We start from the raw sequence: 13,287 nt of genomic DNA on the forward strand, positions 1-13,287 counted from the left end.
GGGGGGGGGGGGGGCTGCAGTGAGCTGGAGAAGAAGCTTCCTGCCAGGCTGAGTGTCAGACAGTGGAATGGGCCCATTTGAAAGGCAGAGAGCTCCCCACTGCAAAAAGCGCCTCGGGGGGGGGGGGGCCAACGAGCAGGAGCTGCTCTCCGCAGCTTTGTCCTTCAAGCTTGGGAGTCTGGGGGTGGGCCCGGACCTCCGAGGAGACCTCCATGGGAACGAGACCCCAAACCAAAATGGGGTTCCATTGCATGGAGAGCTGCAAGCCAAATGGGCCAAGGATTGGGCTGAATTGGCTCTGCTGGGAAATGAGAGGCTTGACCGAGAAGGTCCCCAGATACCGGCCAGCCCGGGCGACCCATGAGGCTGCCTTTGAGCTTTGAAACCATCGGGCGGGCAGGGAATGGATGCAAGGCTTCTGTCTGGCCTGAAGATGGCAATATTGCCGTGTGCCAAAGAGCCCTGCCCAGGGAGGAAGGGGGGCAGCGGGCTGGCTCCCTGTCTCCGGTGGCCACTCCTCCATTGCCACAAGCTCAGCACCCTCCGGCTGTGGGCCGGCTCCCTTGGTCTGGCCAGCCCGATGGATCCCAGGAGGGTGGTGAGCTGGGCCGCTGATGTAGGCTCTAAGAAGGTCCCAGGATCCCGGCGTCCAGTGTCTGTCCCCTCCCCAGCTCGCCACCTGGAACCTGGGAAAGGGGTTCTGGCTTCTTCCCCTTGGCGGCCTTGCTGGCTTCTGGCAGGCTGAAGGGCCCCTCCATACGCAGGGCCTCCTGGGCCTTGCCCTCCTCTGGCCAGGGCCGGGGAAGGTCTCAATGGCCAGCTAACCAGACCCCTAATTGCTGTTGGGGGTGGGGGGTTCATTAGTCCCAGATTCAGGCTGGATTTGGAGAAAGAATCCGAGGCACCTGCGTGGCCTGCTGGGCGGAGGGCCAACCCTGGGATGGGGAACGCGTGGTTTCATCCACTGCCTCATTCTCCCTAGCTGGGTTATCGGCCGGCCGGCCAGTGCCTCTCGGTCAGTTAATGTGTTTGCCTTAGTTTCCTCATCTGTAAAATGGTAATACCAGCAGCACCCACCTCCGGGGCTTGTTGAGGGGTTCACATGCTGTGTGGGATGGGCCCCGCCACCTTTAAAGCCCTGTAGAAGTGCTAGCTAATCGTCGTGAATAGGGCATCGCAGTGGGCCACGGGTAAGGGATGCCGTAGGAGAAATTCCATTCGGCCGGCACTGACGAAGACCTTTCTTTCTGGAAGGAACTTCCGGGAGCAAAAGCAGGCTTCCGTTCCCCGCTGGGGAACAACGGGTGCCAGCGGTCGAGGAATAACTTAGTGCCCACCATCTCCCACTCCCCAGCTTCGGGGCTTTCTGTGGGGCTGCGCCTGGGTGCTTTGCCATGTCTGTAGTCATCCGGGGGTCCCAGTGAGCTCAACGCCCGGGTGTTTACTGGAATGGCGGCATCCCAAAAGGGGCAACTGAACATCTCCCGTAAGGTGGGTGTGCCTTCCCACAAAGACCACAGCATGGCTGGGACAGGGGGCCACGCAGCGCCCATGTGACTGAGGCACAGCTCGCGCTTCTGATTTCAGGGCCAAAGGGCCACCGTGGCCTCGGACAACACTGGCGGACGTGTGGACGGCAGTGGAAGCTGTTCTGATGAAGGCGGGCTTCTGTGCCACCTCCAGCTTCGAATCAGCCAGAGGACCCATAGGAACTTTGCCGGTGCCCCGAGGCCACACTATCAAACCCTGCCCTGCCAGGCAATGCCCTGCGCTTCTGCCAATGGGAAGTGGGGGTGGGGAGAGAGAGCTGTCTGCCAGGCTTTGCTGGGTAAGAGATGGGGTAAAGGACTGGCCTGACAAGGCCTTCTTGACTGGCATTCTTTCCGAATGAAGGATTCGGCAGCTCCATGGCTAGTGCTGCCCTCCCCCTAGCAGGAGGGGGAGGAGAGGGCATGGGCAGGCCCTGAATCAATGGGCTCCCTTGCCCTTTCATGTGCAAATGGCTGCTCACTTGAATGCCCTTTCCCATGGGAAGAAAGGAACTGGGTAGCCCAAATCTGAAAGGGGCCACACCCAAACATCTCCTTCCTTAACCCAGTTCTGGTTCCTCAAAAGTCCAGGCCACCTGAGCTCATCTTCTCAGAGGCAAGGAAGGAATGCACTCCTGGCATGGGGAACAGCCTGGGCAAAGGCCCAGCAGTGAGGAGGGCTAGAGAATGGAAGAGCTGAGGATGACTATGAGGTCTCCAACCCCCAGAACAGTGAAAATCAATCCGTGATTTGGTGGCCCCTTTAAGTTTGCAAAGCACTTGTATCGCTTCATTAGTTTCCCAGCCACCCCATGAGGCCAGAACTACAAAGAGTTCCCCCATTTTCCAGATGGAGAAACTGAGGCTCAGAGAAGGGCAACTTGCCTGGAGCTGGTGAACGTCCCAGAAGGGATGGGAAGTCGGGGCTTCCCAAGTCTACTAGGGGCGGTTGGCAGGAGTGGTAGAGAAATCGAATAGCTTCTGTGTTGGGCATGTCAAGTTCGAGACACGGATGGCATGTCCAACGGAAGCTGTCCAGCGGGCGTCAGGATGGATGAAACCTTGGAGCACCACAGACATGGAAGCTGTCTCTCCAGCCACGTGCACATACTGGAGGCACTTCACACTGGACACGGTCCTGAGCCAAGGCATGGGCACCCCTTGGGCAGGCAGGCCCTGGGAGGTGGCATCACCTTCACTGGCGGGAGCCAGGACAAGGGCAAGGCCAAGGCAGGGGCAAGGGGAGGAGGCAGCCCAGGAGCGACAGAGAAGACAAGACGTGGCAGGCAGTGTGCGGTTCAGGTCATTTTTATTCACAGGACTGGAGGTCCAAGCTTCGAACAGCAATATTTGTTACACTCAAGATACAGTCATGCAGAAGCCATAGTCAATCTCTAGTGCGTCAACCACAATGTCAAAGAAGTTCACATTGGGATCCACCCCGGCTCCCCAACCCCAACCCAGCCCAGCCCACCTGGCATTGAAGAGGGAGAGCAGGTTGGCGTGGGATGGGACAGGACAAGACAGGACAGGACAGGATGGGACAGGACACGGCCAACTCACATTTGCGGATGAAAGGAGGTCCCTAGCTGGGCCAGAGCCTCGGACCCTTTAGGAGCGCGGACCCTGCCCCAGCTAGCCGAGGCATGCTAGTCACCAGCCAGGGCCGGGCTCCTGCTCCCTTAAAGGCCCCATGTGGGAGCCCACCGAGGATCACGGGGATCTGGCTCTCCCAGCCAGGCTTCCATTTTACACTCAAGCCACTAATGAGTTACAGGATTCTGGGACTGAGCCCATATGATGAAGGAGCACATAGTAAAGAAGCAGCAGCCCTGGGTAAGGGATCTGTGGACGGGGGCTCAACTTTGCACTTGCTGGGTGACTTTGGATAGGTCCCTTCCACTCTTTGGGCCCAGAAAAGGAAGGAGTTGAGTGAGCTAGGTCTTCTCTGAGGTCCCTTCCAGCTCTGGCATCCTGTGATGGCCACTGAGCCCCTGGCAGGCAGGTCCTCAGACAGAGGAGATGACACGGCGCCCCCTGCGTCACCCCAGGCCCTTCTCCTGCAGCAGCCTCCCCCAGATGCTCTAGGTTCCATTCCCCATGGACTGAGCACCTTCATTCCCAAGTCACACTAGCCTAGAAGCCCAAGCTGAGTGGAACCTGGGCTGGGAGAGGTCATGTGGAGAAATGGGACGAGCTCCCCTAGTCTAGGGCATGGCCCTGCTTCTTGGATGGAGGGCAGAGGCTGCTACAAAAAGCCAGCACCTCCTCACACCCCATGCCCCCAGGATAAGTGAGGCCCCTCAGCCTCCGATGAGCAGACCTCAGTGAGAGAAGGCCCGTTCCCAGCAGACCTGTTCAGGACCATGAGAGCTCTAAGTCGTCCCTCCCAGCCCTGGAGTTTTTACCCACCTCGCCAGCAAACACCGAGGCCAACTTGAGGTGGGGATGGCTACTAACCCTCACCCCCTTTGAGGCTGGGTCTGAAAGGCTTAACCTCTAGACCAGAAGAGCTCCTAAAACCTCGACTTACAATTCTGCCCACTGCCACAGAGCAGAAGGTGGCCAGCCTCACCGCTAGGTCTAGGCAGCCACACCCTGGGCCAGTGCTGTTCCCCCAGTGGCAGCTCTCAGAATTGCTTGGGCTGATCCAACATTATTTATTACTTGACATCCACCTCAAGGTGTAGCCTTGGGACGGGACTCCAAGTCAGCAGATGGTGCTTGAGTATCATCAGCAGAGGTGGAGCTGGACAAGCTGCCCGGGCACCAGGGTTGGCCAGACTGAGGACTGAAGGAGCAAGACAGTTTGGAGGAGGGAGGGTTGCAACAGACTGGGCATTCCCATAAATACACCTCTTTTGGAAGGCCTCATCCTTCAGGAAAGGGGGCAGCTCACCATTGCAGAGTGACCATACTCATTGGCTTCCCCTGCCACTCCGCACTGTACGCTGGGAAGTATATTTGGGGCCTGATACTTGCTAAGCTCCCACTATACCAGCCTAGGGCCAGACAGCCATAGCCAATCGAGAAGTGGGAATGGTATTGGGCACAAAGGTAACGGGCCAGGTGCTATACCCTCTTGCCGCACATAGGGAGAGCAGCATTTTTAGTCTCGGCTGCCAACTTGGAAGGGCTTTCTTTACGCTACAGTGGTGGGTTGATATGATTTCGTTCCCTTACTCCAGCTGACACTGCTCCAGAAGATATTCCCAGCTCTTAGGGACCCCGATCAAGCATGAATTCTGGCCCATCTCAGCCCACGACACAGAAAACCTAGCTCGAACCCATTCTGCAACTCACAACTCGAACCCATGCCTCCCTTACCCCAAGAGGAAAGGGTTTGCATCATCACGTGTCCTTGCCAGCTCAGCCATCGGGGGGACCCAGCAGCTCTTATTGGCTGAGCCTCGAGGGATGGAGGCCCCATAGGTGGCTAGGCATGGCAGGGAAGACCTTGCTCTGGAGGGAGTGTTTGCACGTTCCCAGAGAAGCCCTGCCACAAAGATGAAATCTCCTTGCAAAGGAGCTACCCGCTGCCACAAAAGCCCACCTTTCAAATCCCAAGTTCTCGTTGGGGACCTGAAGGGCTTCACGTCACAGGAACCCCACGTTCTCCAAAGAACCCAATGGTCAGAGGCCTCGGACGAGGAGAGTGGGCACGGGGGCAGCAAACTAAGGACCAGCAGCATAACCACAGGGAACACCGAAAAAGGACCTGATGGGGAAAGGGGCTGGTCCCACACAGGCAGCCTGAGCACTAGCCCAGTGCCTAACAAATGGCCCAAGCCTCCAGAACGGAGAGGTGGGGCCTTATGGAGGCTTTTCGGAAAATGAATTGCCCAGGATGCCAAGGCATGGAGGGGCAGGGATCCGGGTTAGTGGTGACAGAATTCACATCAATGCCAAGCCTAAAATCATTTGAGTGAGTGAGTAGGGAGCACTCACACACACGCTTGCACACGTGCACACACACACATTGTCTTTCTAGAAATTCTGCCTGCTGTGCTATGCCAGGAGCACTGCCAGCCCATGGTGGGTACCTCAAAGCAACACCAGCCAAACATGCTGGAGTGCCAGCAAGCTGCCTGTGCCAGTGGCATTTGCCATCTGCCAATGTTTACCCACTCAGCCCTCAGGCCCATGCCTTCACTTCTGGGAAAATCAGCCCCACTTAACTATCTGGACTTAAGAGAAGAATCCTGCCTAGATGAATAAAAGACAGGAGCTACTTGCTGCAGACCCAGACCTGGAGGGGCCGGTGAATCCCTTAGCATATGACAACCCGACAACCCGACCATCTCAGGACAACAGAGGAACCACCCACTTCCCATGCTCTCTCAGGTCACAGGCTTGTTGCTTGGACCCTCTGGGGCCCGTTCCATTCTGGGCCTCTGGAAAACCAGACTCCTCACCCCTCTGACCTCAGTCCTGAAAACAGACTCCACCCATCCAAAGGACGAAGCATAAGTTTCTGGAGAGCCGATAAGCCTGGGCCTTCTCATCTCTTCTTCTGTGGCCAGTGATGGCCTTGGAGGGCCCAATACACATGCAGCCCACATCCCCATGCCGCCTGCTGAACAGAGCGTTACAGACCTGGTCGAGCTGGCTGCACTGTCCTCTGCTGGACCTCATCTACACTTGGGCAAAGAGTTTTAGCGGCATCTGCTAGGCAATGTGGTGTGGCAGAGCCCTGGACTTGGGACCAGAAGACTTGCCTTCGAGTCCCTGACTCCACTGCTAACTTGCTTTGTATCCTTGGACAAGGCATTTAACCTCTCTGGGCCTCAGTTTCCTCCTCTGTAAAATGATGGGGGTTGGATTAGATGAGCTCTATGATCCCCTCCATGTCTAATGTTCTCTGATTCTCTGATGGATTCAGTTAGAATAAACAGCCCAAGAGGCAAAGAAATGGGCTTGTTCCAGGCTCACGGAGTTACAAAGATCCTTCTCCAAGTCTCAGGAAACTTGAGCAACAAGAAGCACATCTATCAAGAGAGGGATGGGCGTGAAGACCAATGGTAAAGCAGAATTAGCTCACCAGAAAGAAATCTGAATTAGACAAAGAATAAATATTTGACTCGAGTCTTCATAGACGGCCGGTCAGTGGCCAATGACAGAGCACAGACACACAGAAACTGACAAGGACAGACAGGCAGGGCCTTGCAAGCGTAGCCATCGCCCACCACAATGACTGACGCCGGACATCATGACGGCCAACCTGTGACTACTGCGGGGAAGCAACAACTCACTAATTCACAGGGAAACATCAAGGTTCTTTTTTTCTCTCGAGTCATCTCTACTGTGCCCGTCGGGCCTCTCTGCCCCTCCTGCCACTGCCCCCAGGCTGAGGCTTTGGGAGCTGAGAAGCCCTGGAGTCACAGGAAAGAGCCAGCCACATTTACCAGGAGGAACTAGAGAAAGAGGTGGGGAACGGGGAAAAAGGCCTTTGCCGTAGGGAGGAAGGGATGTTTAAACATGTCGTAGGCTACTCCTCCAGCAGAAGTTTGGCAAGAGAAACAGCCCATCGGTAATACTTCAACAAAATGTAAGTAGCTGTCCAGCATCATGGAAGGAGGAGCCTGAGAAAATGGATGGTTCTCAGAATATCTACATATGCACACTCGTCCATTTGTCTGCTTGGAGGGCATGCCTAGAGATTTGGGTTACCATTGGCCTTTGTGGCCCAGCAGGGGTCAGACAGGACCTTGGAGAACCCAGAAGAACAGCCATTTCCCTACATGCAGTGAGCTGAAGGATCACTGCTTCAGGGTCTCCAAGGAAAGGCCCTGAAGGGCACACAAAGGACATTTATTAGTTCATCGTTCTTTCTGGTCAACCCAGGTCAGGATCCCCCCCACCCCCACCCCCTAACACACACACACACACACACACACACACACACACACACACACACACACACACACACACACACACACACCGAGGACAGAACATCCATCCCTCCACTGCAACCCAACAAGCATCTTATGCCTCTATGGAGACAACCGACATCTATCACTGAGGAATACAAACACGGATTTTCAACTAAAATGAAAATGAAGGCCTCGCATTAGCTCCAGCAGCTGCCTGGAAACTCCTTGGCCCAGCCAGCCTGTCTCCCCCAGAGACCGCTCCAAACAAAGGATGGGTCCACACACTTTCCTCGCCTCGTCTTCCTTCCTTTGCATGTTTCTATTTCTTTGGAGGGCCAAGTCCCCCAAACCTTCTATCCACACAGGAAAGCAGAATCACCTCCCCGATGGGACAACTAACAGTGTGGGCTTAGCCTAAACTCCCCACAGACGGTGCTTTCATTTCAGGGGATGGCTGACTGTGTGGGGAGATGGACAGACGGACGGACGGATGGATGGATGGATGAAGGTCAGTCAGCTAGGCAGTTGGATAGATGATGAGATGGATGGGTTGGTTGGTGGATCAATGATGGATAAGTTAATGAGTCGATGGACAGAAAGATAGGTAGGGATAGATCATGGATGGATTAGTAGAGGGGTGAGCGAGTGAACGTATGAATGAAGAATAGATGAGACAGACAAATGAATAGATGAATGAGTGAATGGGAGATGCTAGGATAGGTGGATGAACGGATGAATGGATATAATCACAATGAAGCCGAAGTCAGGAAGAAGGTTGGAAGAACGGGCAAACGAAACCAGGACCCTACCATAATGAGCTATTATGGTGTCAGGAATGCTCAGGACAGAAATGTAAAGGAGGAGCGTGACTCCAAGCAAAGGCTCAGAGAAAAACCCAGCTTGGGTACAAACGCAACTAGAATTCCCAGAAGAGATGAAACAAGAGCTTCAAAAGATTAAAAACATTTTTATAAATGGAATGCGAGTGCTTGAGGAAGAAACTGGAAAAGAAATGAGAGCTATGGAAGACAGAATGGAAAAGGGAATGAACAGATGAATGAACAGGGAGGTGGATGGGTGAATCCTGGATGAGTAAGTATAGGAATAGGTAGAAGGACTTATGAATGGAGGTCTGGATGAGTAGGTAGCTGAGTGAGCCAAGCGAATGAATAGAAGAGGCAGTAGGTGAATGCATGAGTGGGTAAATGGGCAAGTGACTAGATGGGTGGTAGGATGGATAAATGGACAGATGTTTGGTTTTTTTTGTCTTTGTATCCCCTCTGCCCAGCATGGAGTCTTGCACACAGCAAGCACTTAATAACTATTTGTTTGTATTGTTGATGGGTGATGTGCTACACGTCAGATATGTTACAGCAGGGATTCTTTTTGGGTATGGGCTGGGCTAGATGGCCACTAAGGTATCTTCTGAGTCTGTGAGTGGGTGGAAGGAAAGAAGGATGGATGGATGAATGAATGGATAGATGACTGGGTGAATAGGCCTTCGAAATGGCAGGAAGGGAACCATAGACCGAAAAACTCTCACTTAACCCTTTATTTCCTAGCCTGAATTCAGACACATTGTATTCGGATGCCTGACATACTACAAATCTTGAGCTTTCTTCAACAGAAACCTTGAGTTTTTCAAGGACTCAGAAACCCAACTCAAATCTTTTCAAGATGTCACTGAGCTCAAAAAAGAAGCAAGTCCTTTCTTTTCTTTCCCATTCCCTTGAAACCTCCCTTCCTCCTTCCTTCACTCTCTCCATCCCTTCCTTGTAAGAAACCAAAAAGTGTCAGCAGCTGAGTCTTTGGGGAAAGACCATGAAAGAGTGCCACTCATGCCTCAGGGGGGTTCTCAAGTGAAATTGTTTTGGGAACTCTGCTGGAAAAGGAAACAGATTCCCACTGAGGCATGTGGGCAGGTTCTCAGAATTCAATGTTGCTAAATGGTTAACAGGACAAACACCCTAACCTGAAACCTGTCTGGGGAGAACCTAGAAGAGGGGGACAGCACCCATAGTCTTCTTCTCAAGAGCCTAACCGATGCCCAGTTCTCAAAGGGGACACAAAGTCAGCAGCAAAGATCCTGCCACAGCTCACTAGCAAAGTGAGTGCTAACCAGGTCTCTCCTCACCAGATCTTTTTATTATGAAAAAAAAAATGTACAAATCATCACCTTACACAGTTATTGTCAGAATAAAAATGATTCAGCTCGGTCATGAGGGGGGGGGGCAGGCTCTTCTCCTCTCCCTGGGCAGAGGCTAGGTCACTACGTGACACCACGTGCACATGGGAGGAGTCAAGAGGTAGCATGGAGATCTTTCTGGAGGCCCCCTGGATTGCCTTCCTGGGCGGATATCCAGAGACAAGTTCAGGGTGGGGACCAGGACTCTCTCCTGAAGCCCAGCAGGAACAGGCCTTGCCATGTGAATCTATGCAACCTTCTCCAGGCATCTAGGAACAAGGGAAGCCAAGGGGTGGGGTAGGGGGGGCCTTCTTCCTGTGCTTCAGGCAGAAAATGGAACCCCCAAGCCATGCCCTCCTAAACACACTCATCTTTTGACTTTGAAAAAGAAAATAAATGTGACAAGCTACCTTTCTCAAGGCAAACGCAAACCATGAGTGAGACAAACCGAGCTGACCCAAGGAAGGAGGCCCCAAGCTCGGGGGTTCGGGTGAGGATTGGGGATTGGGGGTTGGAAGCAGGGTTCGAGGGCTGAGGTCACAGATGAGGTCTCATTCACAGCACGCTCATTCTGCCTCTTTGCAGACAGCCAAGCCATTATTTTCTGTCTGTCCTACCACAGGCAAACTGAATGTGGGAATGGGAGCCAGGTGGGCAGGTGGGCAGAAGCCATCTGAGAGCCGGAGGGGCCCCTTCTTCCTTCTCTAATGCCAAAGCAGACCAGACACTGGGAAAAGCAACAAGCCAGGCATTGGACAAGGAAGGGCATGGGCAGCCAGCCCACAATGGAGAGCTGTTCCTGACTATTGGGGCAGCTGGTGGAAACAGCCAGGAGATGTTTCCTCCTCTAGCCCGGCTGCTCAAAAGGCCCATGCAGCCCTGAGCTGGCTCCAGCTGGCAAAGGTATATGATTGGAGGGAGTGGGGGGAAAGGCTCCATTCCTAGAAGGGCGGGCTCAGCCCCCATGCACTGGGGACATCCAAATTAGGTTTGTTTGTCTTTCGGTCTGTGCTGCAGCACAGGTAGTGAGATCCTACAGTCTTGAGGGATCTGGGTCTACACGCGCCAGGGCCAGGGCGGGTGAAGGCCCTCCCTCTCCTCACTAGCGGCTGCTGTTCTTAATCGCTTCTTTCGCGGCAAGGATCAGAGGAGTCAGGCTGGAGAGAGGCTTGGCTAGTTTTAAAAAAGGATGCTGCAATAAAAAAGGAAAAGATGGAGCATTATTGGGACGCCGCTTCCTTCAACACCACAGGCCATTCGGCTGGGTTCTGTTCTGCAGCACGCCGTGATGTCCCGTTCATCTGTGTTGCTTTTCATATGATACAAGACCATGGAGCCATAGACTGAGAGCTGGAAGGGATCTCAGAGGCTGGCTGCTCTAAGCCCCTCATTTAGCAGCCCAGGAAACCGAGGCCCCAGGGAGGAGAAGGGACTTGGCCAAGATCATGCTGGTGGTAAGGGTCAGCGCCGGGTCATGAACCCAGCTCCTCTGACTCCCAAACCAGAATGCTTTCTGCTGCACCCTCCTGGCCCATCTCCCACCCATAAGATCTTACGCTTTCCCAGAACTGAACGTCACAGAGCTGCAACCTCAGTCGGTCCCTGACTTTCATTGCCTCATGAGTTGAATTGACCCAGGAGGAGTCCTTACAGTTACCCAAAGCATCTCCTTGGCCAAGAACCACCCTCACGCCGGCCAAACTCAGTGACCTTTCTTTTGTCTTCCTGCTTCATTGCTGGCTCAGAAGCTCGAAACTCTGATGACTGGGAGCTCTCCTCTTTGCTGCCTGGTTTGCCTCCTGACCCTAACCCCTGCCTTTGTGCAGACATCCCCCACAAGTCAGCTGCCGGGCCTCCGCTCTTCTCTACCTAGCCCCTTCTCCATTCTCAGGCCATCCCATCCATACGGACAGTCCCCGGATCTCTGCCTCCAGCCCCAACCTCTCGCTCTAGCTTCGGGCCTCTACCTGGGGAATCAACATCTCCACTTGGAAGCCCCACTGCTGCCCTAACTCGGCGAGTTTCAAAGCTGCCATCCACGTCCCCTTGCCCCTGCCCCTGCCCCCCCCCACAGACAGACAGACAGACAGACACACACACACATACACGCACGGAACTCCCTAGCCTGCCTTATTCAGTTTTGACCCTTTAGCACTTCCTCTCCATCGCCTGGGCTAGAAGCCTTCAAAGCAAGCTGGGCACTCAAGTCAGTGGAGATGGGACAAAGAAAGTCATCAGTAGTTGGCCCCAAGCTACGGGTTGGACACACGCGAGTGACTTCTGAGAGAGACTCCACGAGCCTTGGGTGGGAGTCCAGGGATGCTACTCTAGCTATACACAGGGGGTCTGTCCTCTCAGTCGGTCTGTGCACTAATGGACCAAAGGCTACAGGCTCAGTGTGGCCCAGTCTGTGGCTCAGGCCTGTTGGCATCAGAAAACAAATGGCTAATGGTGGCAAAGTCTGACAGCTGTGGGTCCCCTGGGATCCAGCCAAAAAACTTGCTCCCAGCACTGGGACCGAAGCTGAACATGAGTCTCACCACGCTCCCCAAAACTCAAGGAATGAGAGATCCAGGGCCTCAAGACCTCTGAGACCATGAGCCTCACACTCATAGATTAACTTGGGCAGCAGTGCGCTTTCTCTGAGCCCATGGGGATGCTGGGTGCCCAAGTCACCAAGTCCTAGAAGTCTCCTGGGGAAGATTAAAAATATAGGAGGCCAAGCAGACAGAATACATGGCTGGAATTTAGGACACTTGGGTCCTCAGGACGGCTATTCCAGGCTGGGCTCTAGGACTGTCTTTGCAGAGGATACAGGTGAGGTATAATAAGCAAAGTGCTTGCTCTGGAGCCAGAGGGCCTGGCTCAAAAGCCTTCTTCCCCATGTGACCTTGGGCCAGTCAGATCTCCTTTGGGACCTCAGTTTCTTCCTCTAGGAAATGGAAGAGGGGCTGGGCTTGCTGAACCCCTATGATCCTTTGGTGCTTTCTGGGCCTTAATTTCTCCATCTCAGAAATGGGAAGCAGAGCTGGATAGACTAAGACAGTCCGAAAGGTGCCTTCTAGCTCTTCTATCACAATCCAAGCTTAGAATAGCCCATATAGAGGCTGAGGCCTTTAGAGCTGGACAAATCGCAAAATCACAGCTATCAGAGGAGTCGGATTTCCTCCTTTTACAGAGCAGGAAACTGATGCCTGCCCAGTAAAGAAAGGGAAGGCACTCAACCAAGTTCACATGGGCAGGAAGGGGCCAAATGAGAATTCAAAGGTAAGTCCTTGGATTCCTAACTCAAGGTTTTGGCCACCCTGCTGGCTCCATTCAGTCAAAAGGTTTTTCTAGAACCAAGGCCCCACTTGCCAGATGTCATGTGATCACTCCCTTGAGCTATAAGTATCTGCAGAGAGCAGATATGGCCCTGGGGGAAAGCCAGGCAAGCAAGGAGGCAGGCTAGGGGTCCCTGCTGTCCTTCCCATTGTCCTCTTTGTTTTACCTGCAAAAGCTCCTTGGCAGACCCTCGCCGGTCAACATCCATCTCCAGGCAGCGGTTTAAAAAGTCTCGGAACACAGGAGAAAGTCGCTCAGGATTCTGAAGCTCCGGGGTACCATTAGTAGCTATAAGGTACAAGGCCTGGGCAGAGACAGGAGGCACTTAGGCAAGAGGGCCCTTCTCCTCCAGGAGCTCATAGGGCACTCACACCCA

At 53.9% G+C, this 13,287-nt stretch overlaps 1 protein-coding gene across 1 annotated transcript in view; it reads right to left on the reverse strand.

Moving 5' to 3' along the window:
• Window positions 1–10,689: 10,689 nt before the first annotated feature.
• Window positions 10,690–13,287, reverse strand: part of PAK3 (p21 (RAC1) activated kinase 3) — a 32,290-nt gene continuing 29,692 nt past the window's right edge. The window contains exons 13-14 of the mRNA XM_044682474.1: window positions 13,078–13,215; window positions 10,690–10,779 (exon numbers count right to left, since the gene is read on the reverse strand). Of these exons, the coding sequence (XP_044538409.1) occupies window positions 10,690–10,779; window positions 13,078–13,215 (228 nt within the window). The remainder of the gene's footprint in view (window positions 10,780–13,077; window positions 13,216–13,287) is intronic.

Source organism: Gracilinanus agilis, chromosome X (genome assembly GCF_016433145.1).
Source record: "Gracilinanus agilis isolate LMUSP501 chromosome X, AgileGrace, whole genome shotgun sequence".
Lineage (NCBI taxonomy): Eukaryota > Metazoa > Chordata > Mammalia > Didelphimorphia > Didelphidae > Gracilinanus > Gracilinanus agilis.